Source organism: Apodemus sylvaticus, chromosome 3 (assembly GCF_947179515.1).
Source record: "Apodemus sylvaticus chromosome 3, mApoSyl1.1, whole genome shotgun sequence".
NCBI classification, from domain to species: Eukaryota; Metazoa; Chordata; class Mammalia; order Rodentia; family Muridae; genus Apodemus; species Apodemus sylvaticus.
In genome coordinates this window covers 134,141,485-134,159,988 of record NC_067474.1, presented here as the reverse complement: position 1 = coordinate 134,159,988, position 18,504 = coordinate 134,141,485, and the positions used below count along the sequence as shown (strand labels likewise).

Genomic DNA, 18,504 nt, shown 5'->3' with positions numbered 1-18,504 from the left:
CCAGGGAAGGTCGGGCATCACGAAGGCACATTTTTGTAAAGCTACTACCAAGAACAGGACTATGATTATCAGACAGCCTGAGCTTCCAAGTGAGACCCTGTCTCAACATGGGGTAGGCAGAGTCTGGACCCCCAGAACAAGCTGGCCTACAATACTAACCATACCATCCAACCTTGGGTTTGATTGAGACACTGAGTAAATTCAGAGCCAGTGATAGGACTCCTAAAGGTGCTTGATACTGACACCAGCAAGAAAGGCGCAGGTCCGTGCCCCAGGACTATGAATTGACTTACTTCCTCGCCAGCGTAAACATACATGATGGCATACAGTGCCCCCCCCATCCCCAATAAAAATAGTAACACTGTTTTCTGTTAAAAAAGACAAACCAAGGCAAGTGGGGTGGGGTGGGGGGTGTGGCACACGCCGTTAATTCCAACACTTGGGAGGCAGAGGCAGGTGGATTTCTGAGTTCGAGGCCAGCCTGGTCTACAGAGTGAGTTCCAGGACAGCCAGGGCTACACAGAGAAACCCTGTGTGTGTGTGTTGGGGGGGGGGGGGGGAGACAAACCATTCTTAGCACAGGTATCCTCTGCTTTGGGACCTAAAGTTGACCCAGCAGCCCAGAGCTTTTCATATTTGGCCCTTATAAAAAATTTTTTGCTGGTTCTGCTCTAAGCAATGGCAATCACGAAAAGTAATGGCAGAAAAGCCAGAATAGCTTCATGATCGTATTTTTCAGAACTGACTGAGGAAGGTCTTTACCAAATGGAGTGGCAGGTCCAAGAATTACTGCATTAGCTTTCTTTTTGTATTTCTATTACATGTATTTATTTACTGGGAACTAGGCGAAGTATGCCACAGTGCTCATGGGGAGGTCAAACTACAAGCTACAGAAAGAGGTTATCTTTCTCTTTCCATTACGTGGAGTTCAGAGAAAGAACTCTGGTCTTCAGGTCTGGTCTTCAGGTGTTAAGTGCCTTTACACACGGAGCCGTCCCAGGTCCCCCTCCCACCCCCCCACCCCCACTTTTCCCCCACTCCCATCCCTTCTCTCTCTTCAGCCCATTCTCCAAGAAGCAGCCTTTTCTTTAACGATGCTACTACACCTTACAACTCTAAAGCTACACTCCCGCACTGGAGAGTCCAGGATGACTCTCACGTTAAAAACACCTACTTGACTCTGCCCCCCTCTAAATCCTACTTCGATTGGATTGGATTAGCATTCTCCTTGAGGCCTTTTCTAGGCCTTTGCACAAATCTACCTTTGCCTGAAATGTCACCACTCAACTCTTCCACTCCCTAAACGGTGTGCTCATGGAACTAAGAAAGTGTTGGGCGTTTAAATTTCCTCCATCAGAAAGCAGAAAGTCACTGGCAAACTACTTCAATCTCCAGTCAAGAGTAGATGCTTAATAAAGAATGAATGAAGGTAGGCGGAGGACTTCAGGACTAGAAAGCAGCGTGTGTTTTATAGTGTATAAAAACAGAGATAGCAATCCTGGTCTACAGTGCTGCTTAGTTAATAATGACAAAAAACAAAACAAAAAAAAAACCAAACCCTAACATCTAATAAATGTGGGATGAAATTAAATCTGATTTGTAGCCAGAATGAAATACATTCCTGGTACGCGCGGGAGAAACGATCACCCCCGCCCTGAACACGCTGAGTCGTGGCAGCTCGAGCGCTTGCGTGGACCCTCCAAGGTGACTGGATCACTAAAAGCCTGACCCATTAAGGAGGCCCCGGCGTTCACCCAGCCGTGCGAAGAAGCCCCTTCTAGGAGGCCGGAGTAGGCCCTGCGGCCGCGGCCCACGTGCGCGACGAGAGCCGACCCGTACGGGAACGTTCCCTCTGCGCGTCCTCCCGGTACTCTATGGTGCTCACGGCCGAGGCTCTCATTCTAGTTCCGGTCTCTATGGCGGCGGAGGCAGGAGAAGCTGTGGGTCGGACGAATTAGTCGCTAAAGGTACCAATGAAAGCGCCGGAGCCGCGGAGCGTAAGCCAATAGGCGGTAGAGACCCGGTCAGGTGGTGAGATGGACAACGATGGAGGCCAATGGGGGAGGATAAGGGCGGGTCTACCGTGGGGCTTATCCCGCCCGTCCCGCCATTCTCGCTAGTTCGATCGGTAGCGGGAGCGGAGAGCGGACCCCAGAGAGCCCTGAGAGCCCCACCGCCGCCGCCGGCCTAGTCACCATCACACCCGGGAGGAGCCGCAGCCGTCGCCGCCGGCCCCAGTCACCATCACCGCAACCATGAGCAGCGAGGCCGAGACCCAGCAGCCGCCCGCCGCCCCCGCCGCCGCCCTCAGCGCCGCCGACACCAAGCCCGGCTCCACGGGCAGCGGCGCGGGTAGTGGCGGCCAGGGCGGCCTCACATCGGCGGCGCCCGCCGGCGGGGACAAGAAGGTCATCGGTGAGCGCCAGAGGGAACCGGGGATGGGGCCGCGGGCCGGACCGTTAGGCGACGCGGCCCGAACCACCGACTACGCGGCCGCCCCTCCCCCCCGAGGCTCGCGGCGCGCGCGCACCGGGATTCCGCCGCTGCTCCGGCCGCTGCCGCCCCTCCCCCGCGCCCACCAGCCCCGGGGCCTCGTGCTCGGGGTCCCCGCCCCGCCGCCTACGCAGCCGGAGTAGCGCGGGCTGCTTTCCCTGCCCTCACGTGCTAGCCTCCAGGGCGCACACCCACCTCGGACCCGCGCTACCCGGCGCACCCACGTGTGCGGCGAGGGCGGCGGCCCGGGCCTGGGGCCGGATCCTGGACCGACTTCCAGGGCCAGATGGTGATTGGACGTTGTTGTGCTTTGTTTTCCAGCAACGAAGGTTTTGGGAACAGTAAAATGGTTCAATGTAAGGAACGGATACGGTTTCATCAACAGGTGAGATGCCGGTGTAGAAAGCTCGGGTCCGCCTCCTGCATGGGCAATCTCCATGGGCCGGAGCCACCACGGGCATGACAGGGTGGGGGATTGGGACCTCGTGTTTCTTCCTTGAGTGACGGGATTAGTGGGTCCGTAGTAGACTTGCTTTGTGTTGCCGTTAAGTACCAATCTTGAGCCAGCCTCAGCTTTGGCACAAAGCAGGTCAAGGCAAGCGCGGCGCATGAGCCATGCCTTAACAGTTACCTTGCATCAAACCGAGGCAACTCCAGGCTAAGCACGCTTTTAACCTTGACATCTTTTTCTGCTTCTTTGAAATTGCTATGTAAGAATGTGACCCACTAATTAACATACAGGTGATCTTTCACCTTGTTAACCTCTCTGGGAACGTGATTTGACATGTCAATTGCCTGAGATGTTATCTGTACTGTAAGGTTATGTTGCCTTTGTTTAGACGACTTAAATATGCAGTTCATTTAGTACCTCGAACACATTTTCTATAGACCTTCTTTAGCCAAAGAGGGCTCTTATTTGTCCAAACGGCAAGTAATACATCGGAAAGGAAATGGTTCTTCCTCATTTTTTATTTCTCCTACTTCCTTGTCAGGGAATCATGCTGATCAAATCAATTTTTTTAAAGCCTAGTTATAGCTTTTTGGAGTGGCCTTAAGTCCTTGGGAAGTTAGCCTTCCTCGTATTTGGCTTAGAGTTGTAAACTACATCTTCACAGATCCAGAGAAGGGTTTATAGACGGCGGTGGTAAGTGCAGGCAGTGCCTGCACTCTGGGCTCCCTTGTGAGCCCGGCATCTTTTTCAAGATGGCTGCCAAGGCTAGTGCAGTTGCATGGGTGTAGAGCACGGCGAGTGCCAGCAGCAATCCTGGCCGTACAGCTGTGAGACTTGGCGCCATTTCAGCATTTTCTCTCTTACATGCTTGCTTAGAAGGCGTTAAATAAGTAGAGAGGGAAAAGAACGCTTCTGAATGGGCAGCTAGCTAGGCTTTTAAAAATAACGGAGTGATGAAAAACGATCACTGATGAACCACACACAGTCGTGGAAACACTCAAGCAAAAAGCGATTACAATCACTTAATGGTCTGTTCTCTACAGTTGCAATTAGAGGGAAACATTTTGTTTTTCCGGACTCTAGGATTCCTCCTGTCACCGGCTGTTTGCCTTCCTGACCTAGGCTACATTTTCCATGTTTTTTTTTTCCCAGTGGGTTACTAGTGAGCAGAGAAGAAAATGTAATGCTTTGGTGTATGTGGTTGATTTCCTGGTGACTTTTAAAGTGATCATTATTCGTGGTTTGGTTGAGGTTTCCATCCTGATGGTCCCAGGTGATGCTGAGAATAGTCTGCTCTCAGCTTCCAAAGGGCAGTTTTAACCCTTAGCCGACTGTAGCTAGCTAGCCAGCCCTCCTTGACAGCCCTTCCAGTTAGGTAAGTTGTAGTTTTTGTATGCATTTACTACATTTTAATGTTTTCCTGGGCTTGTCACATTTTTTGAAGCTATCCAAGATGAGTATACCTTGGTCGTTTTGTATTGTGCGTTGTTAAGATTATGATCTTTGACCATGTCTTTAATATCAACTTAGTTGCTCATCCTCCCGGGCAAGTTAAATGTAATTGGCTTTTGATGACTCTTTGTTAGACTGCCTTAACCTCAATTACTGATTTAACTGGTTAAAATGTGCTTTGTTTCTAAGCAGGCCATTATTATATTAATGCTGTGGTTTAAAAATGAGATACACTGTAAATTCTGGTTCTGGTGAACTAAAGGTTTGTCCTAGTTAGGAAATGAATAGAATACCAAACACTGGGAACACTTGACTCCAGAGGTGGTCAGCCCATGTAAAATGGGAGATAAAGTATTGCAGTGCTCTGAATTCTGGATTATATATTCTAGGTTCTTTAGCTATTTTATAATCTATGTGGAAGATTTGTTGATGGTAGTGAATTCTTGTAATTTGGTCAGAATTTTTTGTCCTAAGGCTTTTTTTTTCAAATGCTGGTTTTGTTGTAAATTTTTCAAATAAAGGGATTGGGGATGTAACGCCTTTGGATTTGGTATAGTGTTTGTCTAGTGTTCCTAAAGTCCTGGGTTTGATCCATAACACTACATAAAATAAAAAAGCACAGTGATGCTTGCATGCAATCCCAGGAGGCAGGATGTCAGGTGTCATGCACTGCTACAAGTGAATTAAGGACAGCCTGGCTTACAAATCAAGACCCTGTCCTCACCCTCTTGAAAAAGTTTAATGCCTGAGGAGGTGGGACACCCATGTAATCCCTGCACTTGGACAGAAGAGTTCAAGGGCAGCCATGGCTCCACAGAGACCCTGTTTCAAAAAACAAAAGAACCATAGAGGCATTAATAATCTATGAATTGAAAAAATTATGTTTTATCAATTCATATACTATGTTGACAAAAAAGAAAGCGTGTAACTTAACCTATTTTCATCCCTTCTGCAAATAAATATTTCAGTTTATTAAATGTTGAGAATTATTCTTTTTTTTAAAAAATATTTTTATTTTCTATATTTTTTTATTACATTCCAAATGATTTCCCCTTTCCCAGATCCCCAGAATGATTCTTAATATTGAAACACTTAATCAGGGAAAAGCATGAATCCAGAACAATTTTCATTGGAATGTGTCTTTTATGATGGCAAAAGTTAGGGTTTGGGTTGTGGCTCAGTGATGGAGTTAGGCATTCAGAACACTACAGAGGTTTGACTTGTAACCTCAGCTTTTACATAGAAATCATTACTTTTATCTCCCTTTTTTTTCCCTTTGATCCAGTCTGTTACTTAAAGTTTACATGCAAGTTTGTGAGGGCTTGTCTGCTACAAGCACTTGTGTGCCGGTCAGAAGACAGACTGCATCTGGATTTTACATGGTTTCTGGAGGTTCTATTGTCAGGTTTGCATTGCAAGCATTTTCTCCAGGTGAACCATCTTCCCTGATCCAGACTGTTGCATGCTTAGCTTTGTATCTTTAGAACTTAATGCTGTCAGTGTTAGTCTTCCTTTGGGGGGAGGTCTTCCCTTTTGGAGTTTCCCTGTATGTAATTAGTTACTGCAATAACAGTGGTGTGAATAGTATTTATTCAAGGTTTGTTAAGTGATTAAGACTTAAAAACTTTGGAGACTTAGGTACTATTCCTTGGAAACATAGGTTTAAGTGATTTGTCCTATAAAAACAGGAAGTAGTAGGAGCAGGATTTGAACTTAACTATTCTGGAGTATTTGTATGAAACTAGCCATTTTCAGTTTGAAGCTTGTTCACACAGTTACAGATCATTTTTTAGGGTATGACTGACTGACTGTTCTTAGCTATTTAAAGACTTTGTATGTGAGACTATCCCTTACTAAAATTGAGATGCAGTTGAGGAATTAAAGGAGAAAATATTGGACCTCCTCAATCTTTTTGGGTTTTGAATTTTGAGGTAGTAAGGGAATGGGTCTTTTCAGGGATTTGGTGAGATTATAATGTGTGCCACCAGACCCTAGTGGTGTCATCTTGGTCAGTTTTTTGAAACAGGGTTTCTCTGTGTATTAAACACTTAGCTGAAGTTTCACTCTGATGGGATGGGTAGGTGTCTTAATCTCTTTAGTCACCAATAGGACCAAAGGTGGCACATTAAACAAGAAAGCCCACTTGGGCACAGCCATGAAGACTAACCACTTTGAAGGTGCTTCAAGTGCAAAGGCAGTTCTGCTGGGTCCAGCTCATCAAGAACAACAAGAAAATGGCAGCTTTTTTGCCCCGGTGATTTTTGGTTTGCCCAGTGACCCAAAGGATCATGCAATGGTGGCATTCATTCCTAGAGTCCACTTACCCTTTAAGTGGCTAGTGCATCTCTATTGCCCCTGTGAGAAAGCAAGAAGGAAAGATCAGAAGATATCCCCCCAAAATTAGATGAGTCTATTGTAATACTGCTAAAATTGGTGTTGCACAAGAAGACCCAAGGACTCCTTGACTGTTTAAGGAAGGAACTTGCAAGAGGTTGACTGAATGCTAGATCTCTCAGCTTGTACACCTGCATTAACTAAGCACCCATCTTAAGATGACTGAAGTCAACTCAGTCACTAACTTGGAATAGAATCATCGTGTTGTGGTTCTTTCCCGCTTTTTGCCAGGTAGAATCATTTACTCTTAAAATGTTTTAGAAAAGGCAACGAGTGCATTCATTAGCCTTGTGTGTTTTCCTTATACTGAGACTAGTTGAAGTCAGATAGACTCCAGGCCTTCTGTCAGGCTTGTCTGGACCCTTAAAAAGGAATTAAGTGGGATTTGTGATTTTAGGGTAAACTTAAAGGCTTGGTAATTGATTTTAGTAGTTCTAGTAAGATGTGGAGCAATTTGTTGAGGATATTCTTAAACTTAAGTAGGTGTTATTTAAGGCAGTAATGTGTGTGAAACACGTCTAAGGTTTTTTTGTTTGTCATTTCCCAGTACCACCATGATTTCTTTGAGAAGGCTCAGTTCTTTTAGTTCAGTCATTTTGTTCCTGTTAGTTTGCTTTTTAACTTTAAGAACTTTGTTGGTGATTGTAGGGAGCTAGAGTTTGAATGATAGGTATCCAAAAAAAATGTTTTAGATGTCTAATAGAATACTTAGCATATTGAGTAGTATGAGGCACAGGTAGTAATAAAAGGGGGAAGCTGCATCTGTGCTGTGAACAAATGGCCACAGGTTGTATTTTCAGTTCAGTGCTTTGTGGAGATGGTAGGGATTAGTGATGCCCCCATGATCAAGTTGTGAGGGCTAACTTGTGTATATAGTAAGTAACCTAGTATAATGTTTAGCACTTCATCTCGAGTAATACAGGATGCTGTGTGTATGTGCACCACATGCCCACAGAGCCCATCAAAGGGCATTGAGCCTCCTGGATTTGGAGTGTCGGTTGTAGGTGCTGATCTCCAAGCTTGGCTCTGACCGAACAAGTGCTTTTAGCCAGTGTGTATCCACAAAATTATTTCTTAGGAAATAATACTGTCTTATTGCCAGCACTATCCTACTATATTTAGGACTAGATACATGACCTTTATAACCCAGAAGCAGTTGTTAATAAAAAAAAAAAAATACCCTCCATGGAACTTAAAGCATACTCTTGTTTTCTGAGACAGGGTCCCTCTATGTCGTGTGTGTGTGTGTGTGTGTGTGTGTGTGTGTGTGTGTGTGTGTGTCCCCGTCCGTCTGTCCGTCCTTGGCTGACCTCAAATGCAGATATCAGCCTAAGTACTGGGATTAAAGGTTTGCACCATCACTCCTGGCTCATTCATTATTTTATTGCATTTATTTATTGAGAGATTGGAAACATTTGGAGGTCAGAGTTACTTGCAGGAGTTAACTATCCCTGTGTGGGTTCCAGGGATTCAATTCACATGGTCAGGATTGTTAAGAAAGCACCTTTACTTGCTGAACCATCTTACTGGCCCCCATCATTTTAAATAACAGCATTATCAAAACAGCAAATATGGATGAGGTGGTACACACCTTTAATCCCAGGTTTGACTTGAGGTCTGCATATTGAGATTATCTGTCCAAACATACACAAGCAATAGACAACAGTTTTAATTAGGTTAAAAAAATTAGTATTCACATACTAAGTTTACTTAATATAAAAACCTAGTAGACTAGTGATTATGGGGAGGGGATGTTTGAGATGATGTCTGTTCTGGAACTCACAGGTATCCACCTGGCTCTACCTCTCCCTGCCACCATGTCCAGCCAGGGTACTGAACCTTTAGGTGCCATCCAACAAGCCTAGTACCACTTCTACCCCTGTTGGTTCTGAGTTGCCTGACTTTAGAACAGTAGTTAAGTGTGCTGCAATGCAGCCTCCTAATTCTTTATAGACTTGTCTACCCTACACCAGTATTTGTTGTGCTTTACATACAGACTGGATTTGAAGTGGTTGCTGGAGCAAATGAGATTAATGCTATTCTTAATCCTGTCTCTGAGGTGCCTTGTGGAATTGCAGATGGGTGAACATCATGATCGACGGTTGATTTGAGTTTTTTTTTTTGTTTGTTTGTTTTTTTTAAGATTTGGCAATTGTTTGGTTCCAGTTGTGATAATGTATCTTTGTGATCAAAATTGAAGTCATTTTGTATGAATTCTTTGCATTCTTTGCTTCTTAGCAGTGTGCCACTAGTGTCTTTGGTCATTAATTTAAAACATTAGAACTAATACTGAGGAATTCTCTGGCTTTACTGGTAGTGAAGAGGGTGGAGTAGGCTACTAACAGAAAGGAAGTCTTTTTCCAGTGCTTCTGGTTCCTAATGAATCCTCACTTCCAGTTCCCAATTAGTTTCAGTTTCTTCCATTTTTGTCACAAGAAAGATAGCCTAAATGTCTTCGTTCCTATCTGAACTTTGAACTTTGACCTAATTTGCTGGGCTCAGCTTATTTAGGTCCTTATAATCAACCACAATTTTTTTTTTTTAATTTTTTTTGTTTTTTTGGATTTGGTTTTTTTCGAGACAGGGTTTCTCTGTGTAGCCCTGGCTGTCCTGGAAGACCAGGCTGGCCTCAAACTTAGAAATCCGCCTGCCTCTGCCTCCCAGAATGCTGGGATTACAGGCATGCGCCACCCCCGCCTGGCAATCAACCACTATTTATGCAGTAAATTTTATCACACCACATTCTTCTAATGAAAGACTTTGTCTCTTTTCTTGGTAAACCCCTGTAACTAATGGCAGCCAGTACTGTGGAAGCTGAGGCAGAGCTCATAAGCTCAAGATGAGACTGAAACTATCAGAAAATAGAAAGTTTTGCTGATATATTTGGCAAATTTCACTTGCTTAAGGATTGTAGAGTCTGGTGGGAGGTGAAAGGGAGTGCTTGAGAAATGGTGTTAGGCATGAAAGTGAGGGGGACATAGCTTACATTGTGTGTTCTCTGTTGCATTTTCTGGAGGTTAGAAGTGGTGAGGAGGAAGTGGAAATGACTCTACTGTTAGTAATGTTCACTGTAGATAAAGCGTGTGGCTGGGTCATTGTTAATGTTTAATAGGGCAGGGGCAGGGCGAGGCGTTGCTTGTCACGTCTATACTTTGAATTATGGCTCATTTTTACATTGCCTTAGAAATGTTTGCTTATCCTCTCAAAGGTAGTGAGTGGCTTATCACTGTAACAGTTCAGTCTGAAGAGAATTCATTTAGCTTGGTTTTTCAATCAGTGACACTTGCATTCCCTTTCTTCACTTGTTATTCTCTTCTGTCTTACAGGAATGACACCAAGGAAGACGTATTTGTACACCAGGTGAGTGCTTATATAGATTGTCTGCACTTCTGGCTCAAAACTTGTGAGAAGAAGCATGTTCTCAGATTTGCTAAGCCCAGGAATGAGTGAATTTAGTTCTGAACCTGAGAGTAATACCATGGTTAAAGTGTAGAGTGAAGCATTGCTTTGGAGAGAGCCCAATTAATTTTAAATAATGAAATGTTGAGTCTGTTCAACTGATGGCACTCAGTTTTCACCCCTCGCTTAGACAAATACCCACAATAAGCTTAGACCTGAATAGTGTTTCTATAAATACATAGAGCATTGGCAAGACACTTGCAGACACTGTAGCATCAGGTCCACCTTAGTGAGGGTGAATCCTCATGGGATAGAGCTACAGAACTGTTGCCTGTTTGGGAAAACAGGAAGCCAGCACCATGTAAGGCAGGACTGGTGTCATTTGTCATAAAGCATTTTAAATGCTATTTTCACCTTTGAATTGACTAGAAATTTATATACTCAGTGATTTAACATTAAGTGGAAAACATTGTAGCCATGTTGTGATTGTTCAGTAAATAACTTTAATTGGCTACCTGTGATTTTGGAGGAGAAAATTTAGCCAAGCAGAAACTGCATCTTGAGTAGAAATTGAGACTTATTAAAGTAAGATGCTGTCACGTGAGTGCTCCATTGCTCCCATCAATCTTGTCTTCACCGGCATGAAATGGGCTAGAAAATGCATCGCTGCCTGGTCAGCCTTTCACTGGGACTGTCAGTGTCCACTTATAGTGAAGGTTATTTTAAATTTTAACCACTTTTTTTTTTTTTTTTTTTTAAGTGATAGGGATTAGAGACCTAGAATCCTAATCTGTCTTCCCCAGTGTTCTGCTAACTTAAGAGCTTGGGTGGCAGCATCCTCCTTAGGGGAGGTTAACAGGTTAGCATTTTTGTAGCGTCTACAAATGTCCTAGAAATGAGATTCAGCAGAATCCCTGTATAGATTCTAAAAGCCTATGGAATATAAGTATGCAAACATTTAAATTCTAAATGTAAATTAACTGCTCATATGCTTTAAAAGATTAATGTCCTTGTTGGTAAGGTGACTTTTACCTTTCCTCTTACACACTGAAAATAATAAGCAGACTTGAACAGACAAGCAACAAGGCTAATTATTAGTCTTACTGCCACTGGCAACCATGAAAGATTAGAAGGGGCTAAAGACGAATACTAATGTGTTTGGGGATTTTATTGCATGCTTCTGCTATCCCCTATGACTGCAAATAATTGAGAGTTGGCTATGTATAAAAGATACAAAACTACGGCGGTTCAGATGACAGATGAGATCAATTATTTGACTCAGCTCACCCAGTCGTATCACCCCACAGTGTCACCAATATGCTTTCCTACTTATTTTGCAAGTGGTTTCAACATGGAGTTGTTCTTGGGACTTGGCTGCTCAGGTCGTGGTGGTGTATCAAGTAGACTGCAGTTCTGGGCACCGGAGCTTAATTGGCCTCAGCTTTGTTGGTTGTCCTGCCTCCTCTGGAATGGAAATGCATGAGTGATCCTGTAATGGATACTGCTGTGATGTGGAATGAATGAACATGGGATTTGGAGTCCCAAGACCTGGATTTAGAGAAGTTCCCCTGCCACTTAATAGCTGTGTGACCTTGGGCTTCATAATTTTTTAAAGCCCTATATAATGTAAGACTTAACTGTTTTCTGGGGAGGTAATAACCAACAGTCCCGGACAGAGAGAAATAAAAAGAGTGGTATAGATAATATGTGAAATGCATTTCCATGGAAGTATTCATCATAGACAGGCTAGAAGGAATTTTGGTTGACATTTGTAATTGAGTTTGATATAGTCAAGGGACAAGGGTTGTTAATGGTCAAAGTTGAAGCATGTAAAAACTAAACTCGCCTGTCATCTAAACTGGCCGTGTGTTGGGCTGGCTTCTGCTATTAAGTGCAGTCTTTGGGGGATAGATGGAGGCCTCATTTTGTTCATGTGATGCTTTTCCAAAAAGCACATTATTTTACACATTGTTGTGTCTGTTTTGAGTATTAAATTACTTTAGTTTTGTAAATAGTGGTAAAATGCTGGGGCCTTGTAAGAGTGGAGTCTTGTGGTTGAGGTTGGGGGTATCATTGGTCCCTGCTTTTCTAAACTATTGACAGTTTGGTGTTAAGTAAAGCAAATATTAAGTATATATCCAAGGTAAAAATGATGTTGACGCTGGTACATTTTAAATGAAAAAGCACATTCTTCTCCCCTGTTAATCTATTTTTGGAATGATGTTACTAGACTGCCATAAAGAAGAATAACCCCAGGAAGTACCTTCGCAGTGTAGGAGATGGAGAGACTGTGGAGTTTGATGTTGTTGAAGGAGAAAAGGTGAGGATGCTTTTTGTGTAAAGGTTTGACTTCGGTATGGAAATCATGTGGAGATCTCATCCGTCAGGATGGTGGCTCTAATTGGATGGATGATGTGTTCTAGTGACTACATGAACACAGGTGCATCGAGCCTAAAGTGCTGGCTGCAGTTAGAGAGCAGTCTCTTCAGAACAGTGAGGAGCTGATGTAGTCATTCCTATGCACCCTTTGTCCATGCACACGACCTCCATTTTGTTTTCTCTTGGGTTTGTTTTACCCCCCTCCCCGTCTTTTGTGAAATTTGTTGAATATTTGGATTTCCTTTGTTATTGTCAATAAATAATGACTTTTGTAGGGTGCGGAGGCAGCAAATGTTACAGGCCCTGGTGGAGTTCCAGTTCAAGGCAGTAAATACGCAGCAGACCGTAACCATTATAGACGCTATCCACGTCGTAGGGGTCCTCCACGCAATTACCAGCAAAATTACCAAAATAGTGAGAGTGGGGAAAAGAATGAGGGATCGGAAAGCGCTCCTGAAGGCCAGGCCCAACAACGCCGGCCTTATCGCAGGCGAAGGTTCCCACCTTACTACATGCGGAGACCCTATGCGCGTCGACCACAGTATTCCAACCCCCCTGTGCAAGGAGAAGTGATGGAGGTAAGTGTCAAAGGGAAGAGGATTGACACTGAGTGTAACAACAGTCTTGTTTGCTTGTCCTGGGAATTGAACCTTAGGGCTTTGAAGATGCTAGTAAGTGCTGAGTAATCAACACTCCTCAGACTAATAGAACTTTTGAGAAAGATTGTATCTTGACTGTCTCCTGGAAATTTTCTCCTAAATTACCCTGTTACCCACAGGATGCACTTTTTTGATAGTGACGAACCTTCAGGCTTGTATGGTGTGACCATAATTATTAGATGTCTTGTGCTCAAGAGTTGGAGTTTAGCTGGGCAGTGGTGGTGTGTGCCTTTAACCCCAGCACTCTGTAGGCAAAGGCAGGTGGAACTCTTGACTTGGGGCCAGCCTGGTCTGCATGTATGAAGTGCCAGGATAGCCAGGGGCTTTGTAGACAGACCTAGTCTCAAAACAAAGAAACAAAAGTTTGATTTTGCCTGATTGGGATTTTGTTATTGATCAAATAGACTTTAATTTCTGATGTCTTCCATCCAGGGTGCTGACAACCAGGGTGCGGGAGAGCAAGGTAGACCAGTGAGACAGAGTGTGTACCGGGGTTACAGACCACGGTTCCGCAGGTATGTCCGTCAGAGCCTGTTCTGTTAGGTGCTTCAGCCAGATGTTAGAGCTCTCCAGCATCGTGCGGCTCGGGCTCTCGTGAGTTAAATCTTTACATTCTCTCTCTCTCTTTTTTTTTTTTTTTTTTTCCTTTTTTTTCTTTTTTTTTCTTCCGGAGCTGAGGACTGAACCCAGGGCCTTGTTAGGCAAGTTCTGTGCCACTGAGCTAAATTCCCAACCCTGACACATTCTCTTCCTGAAGTGAGCAGTCTGAGAGAATGTATTCTTTGCATTTTGGCACTGCTTTGTAGTTAAAGCTCTCTTTATTTTTATTTCTTAAGCAAGAGTATAGATAGAATCACAATTTTTCTATTCTTGAAAAAAAGGTAAGGATAGTTCAAACAATATCTAAAGCTTGCTTTCTTAGGGGAGAAAGAAGGTAAGGCTGATCTTGTAAGTACTGGGCATCTGCTAACTCACAGCATACATGAACCCAGGTAGGACCTGTCTACCCACTCTCACGTACAGAAAGCACTGTAGTAGGTATTCTAGGGAAAGGGGCTACTGGGACAGTGAGGGATGCTCCGGGAGCACCAGTCTCCAGGGGTTAACCACCCCATGAGGATACAGGAGTTATGTGTGCCTCTACAGATGGAGACTACATTAGCAGCTAGTTTTCTACCCCAGAATTTGGGAATTGTAAGTCCACTTGTCCAGGATCCACTTGTGAGTACCCTCCTGACTCTGACCCTCCCACCTCCAATTGTGTGTATGTGTGTGGTGTTTGTGTGTCAACATTTGTGATCTTTCTTAAACTTTTTCCCCTCAGTTTTTAAAATAAGTCTTTTAATGGGTGTGCAGTTTATTGATTGAGCTAGACTGGCTGGGCAGTGAGCCCTTGCTTTGAAACCCTGGTGTTGGCATCACCACAAAGTGTTTATATAGTATTAGTGATACTTATATTTGGTGAGGCGTTTCCCAGCTCCTCCCTGTATTATGTTTGTTTGTTTTCTTTAGGAGAGAAAGAAAAGAGATTGAGAATATTAAGTTGCCTGAGCTGCCAGCCTCAAACTACCAGCCTTCCTGCCTGACCTGAATAGCTAGAATCAAAGGCAAAATTACCTTGGCACCCAGTGTGGGCAGTGCCTGTGAGCATGTTATTTGCTCTGTGTGTTGGCTTGATTTTATTTTTGAGTTAGTGTCTTACCTGGTAATTCTGTGTGGCCCAGGACTCTTAGAAATTGCTTGCCTCTTTGGGGCTGGCATTAAAAGGTGTGCACCATCATGCTTACTGCCCTGTGTGTTCTGAGATCAAGTTTATGTAGCCCTGACTGTTCTCATTGTAAGCCAGATTGGCCTCAAACTCAGATCCAGATCACCTGCCTCTGCCTCCTGAGTGCTGGGATTAAAAGCACATGCTCAATGTCCTGTGTTCTTAAGATTATTAGGGACCTTTTGATGGTTCACTATAGTTGGTTTTATATATATATATATATATTTTTTTTTTTTCCCCCGAGGTTTCTCTGTGTAGCACTGTTTTTTTAATTGTTTATTTAATTTATGTGAGTACGTTGTAGCTCTCTTCAGACACACCAGAAGAGGGCAGCAGATCTTATTACAGATGGTTGTGCGCCACCATGTGGTTGCTGGGAATTGAACTCAGGACCTCTGGAAGACCAGCCAGTGCCCTTAACTGCTGAGCCATCTCCAGCCCCCTAGAGGATGGTTATATATTTCTTAGATTTATTTTAATTTGTATATTTTGCTTGTGTGTATGTGTGCCCAACGCATGTATGACTGGCACCTTTAGTATTGAGGTTAAGAACAGTTGTGAATGTTGAGAACAGAACCTAGCAAAGAAAAAAAAACCCAGGAACTCTTCACTAGTGGGTGTCTTGACAGCCCCCAGGGGAAGGGCATTATTTTCTTGTGTTATCCTCAATTATCCTTGTTATGCTCAATTCCTATTGTCCATTTTTTTATGTTGATGGCTCTGAGTGTTTTAATATTATACCTATTATAGCATAAGTATAAAGCATGCTTTTATAGCAGTCTATACATTATAGGTTTGAACAACCAAATCTTCTGTTTGCCTTTATACTATACTGTACTATACTAATATACTATACTATAGAGCTTTCAAGATCTCTTCCTAGTTTTCTGATATCTTGAGCAAATATCTTTTGGTGGTATTTTTAGTTGTATGTCTGTCTTTTATAAAGATAGTTATTGATCCTTTTTGCTTTATGATTTGTTACAGCTAATATATCTAATTTTAAAATTATTTTGCCAAGTTTTTGTTTGTTGTTCCATATATGTATGAAGTCTGCCTGCTTGTATGTCTGGTGCCTATGGAAGTCAGAAGAGCTTGTGGGTTCCCCTGAAACTAGAGTTGGGGTTAGTTGTGAGCCACCATGTGGGTGCTAGGAATCAAACACTGGGCTTCTGAAAACAAGTATTCTTAACTTTACAGCTCATGAATTACTTTTATGGTAGGTAACACATTTCACTTTAAAGTTTGCACAAAGTATAGGAGTTTTCCAACCTTGCCACAAATTGGTCACTTCTCAGTTGATTGCTTGTTGGTTTAAGTGTTGTAGTAAATGAGACATGGTGCTACTCATAAGCACATGATGAGAAAAATTCTAATTTTTTTGTTCATGAACAAATAAAAGGAAATATTAAGACAGGAGGGAAGTAAGAAAATGGGGTCGAGAATAGTTGCTGGCAAGAAAAGTCAAAGGGCACCAGGATGGTTCTGTTTCCAAGCATTTGAGCAGCAGACTCAGCTTTATTGATCTTAACTTATGTGAATGAAAGATAATATACTTAGACATTTGGCTTTTAAGAGTAACTTATATATTTGCTAGGCTGTGCACCCAAGTACCAAGTCTTACTTGTGGTTAGGCTAAAGGAAGAAAGCTGTTTGTGTTTTCTGAGATTATGTAGTATTCATTTCAGGGGCCCTCCTCGCCAAAGACAGCCAAGAGAGGATGGCAATGAAGAGGACAAAGAAAATCAAGGAGATGAGACCCAGGGTCAGCAGCCACCTCAACGTCGGTATCGCCGCAACTTCAATTACCGACGCAGACGCCCAGAGAACCCTAAACCACAAGATGGCAAAGAGACAAAAGCAGCCGATCCACCAGCTGAGAATTCGTCCGCTCCCGAGGCTGAGCAGGGCGGGGCTGAGTAAATGCCGGCTTACCATCTCTACCATCATCCGGGTAAGTAAGCCCCTTTGGCTTCCTTTGCTCTGAGCTCTAGTGCCAAAGAAACTGATAGATTAAGATACTACATTTTGAATATGAGCTGCCTACATTTCTGATTTTGGCAGAAAGCTAACAAAGCCTTCCTGTGCTCTGAAGACAGTGTTGTGAATTTTAAGAAGGTTTTAAAAGTAACTTTGGGTTACCAGGTTTGGTAGTACCCATCTTTAATCCAAGTGTGGAGGCAGCAGGCAGGCAGATCTCTGAACATGAAGCCAGCTGGGGAATCTGAGGTCTGTCATGCCTAGCTTTAGCTTACATTTATTTGACTTTACTTGCTGTGGTTCTGGGGTTGTATCAGATCATCTGCTTGTATCCAGAGTATGTTGGTGTCCACTTCTGTTGTATGTAAATCATCCTTTAAGCTAAAGCCAAGAAGGTGGGTAAAATGTGGCTACTACGAGTGAGTGGTCCATGATCTGAAGACTTCAGGATGGTAAATAGAGTCTTTTCTTTGCAGTTTGGTCATCCAACAAGAAGAAATGAATATGAAATTCCAGCAATAAGAAATGAACAAAGATTGGAGCTGAAGACCTTAAGTGCTTGCTTTTTGCCCGTTGACCAGATAACATTAGAACTCTCTGCATCATCTATGCAGCATGGGGTTTTTATTATTTTTACCTAAAGATGTCTCTTTTTGGTAATGACAAAGTGTTTTTTAAGAAAAAAAAAAGGCCTGGTTTTTCTCAATACACCTTTAACGGTTTTTAAATTGTTTCATATCTGGTCAAGTTGAGATTTTTAAGAACTTCATTTTTAATTTGTAATAAAGTTTACAACTTGATTTTTTCAAAAAAGTCAACAAACTGCAAGCACCTGTTAATAAAGGTCTTAAATAATAATGTCTGTCTAGTCTTGTCATAATTGAGTAGTCTCCTACTTTCAGGATAACAGGTAACACTGGTGATACCCGCTGGGAACAGCAGCACTTCTTAAGTTCAAAGACTGTCTGGAATGCGCTATAGAGGCTTGAGTAGGAAGGGTTTCTTTTGCTGCACAGTAAAGGGATAGAGAAGTTTCCTGTGTAGGGCCATGCTATTAGAGAAACTCCAGAGTATACTGACATTGCACTGAAGTGGAGAGTAATGGCTACTCTCCATCAACTTTTTAGGGCTATTCTTTGTAGTAGAAACTAATAGGAATTGATGGAAGACTTCAGCAGTCCTATTATTAACAAACATACTGAGAGACATGTGTTAGCTCATACCAGCCATGGTGACTACTGTAAATACTCTGTTGCCAAGAGCATAGTGAAAAAAATTAATTCATTATCTGCCTGGACTACATTTGGGGGGAACTTCCTATGGTAATGCTGAAAATAGTAAATGTAAACCTAATCTAAGCTGGGGTGAGGGGGTGGCAGCACACACCTTAATCCCACCACTTGTGAGGCAGAGGCAGGAGGATTTCTGACAAAAACAAACAAACAAAAAAGCTAATCCTTTTTTTTTTTTAATTTATTTATTATATTAAGTACACTATAGCTATCTTTAGATGCCAGAAGAGGGAGTTA

General features: G+C 43.0%; 1 protein-coding gene across 3 annotated transcripts; it reads left to right on the top strand.

Annotated features, from left to right (window-relative positions):
- The first annotated feature begins 2,107 nt into the window (after positions 1-2,107).
- On the top strand, positions 2,108-17,833 carry Ybx1 (Y-box binding protein 1). Of its 3 annotated transcripts, none has more exons than XM_052177196.1 (8): positions 2,108-2,415; positions 2,815-2,878; positions 10,117-10,150; positions 12,420-12,509; positions 12,844-13,146; positions 13,660-13,742; positions 16,672-16,949; positions 17,452-17,833. In XM_052177196.1, exons 1-7 carry the CDS (start codon positions 2,256-2,258, stop codon positions 16,916-16,918), a joined length of 981 nt encoding a protein of 326 aa, XP_052033156.1. In that variant the 5' UTR covers positions 2,108-2,255; the 3' UTR covers positions 16,919-16,949; positions 17,452-17,833. The 3 variants fall into 3 exon arrangements, with proteins under 3 accessions (XP_052033156.1, XP_052033159.1, XP_052033157.1); XM_052177197.1 differs by having other exon boundaries at positions 2,109-2,415; positions 16,684-16,949; XM_052177199.1 differs by lacking the exon at positions 12,420-12,509.
- Positions 17,834-18,504: the final 671 nt, after the last annotated feature.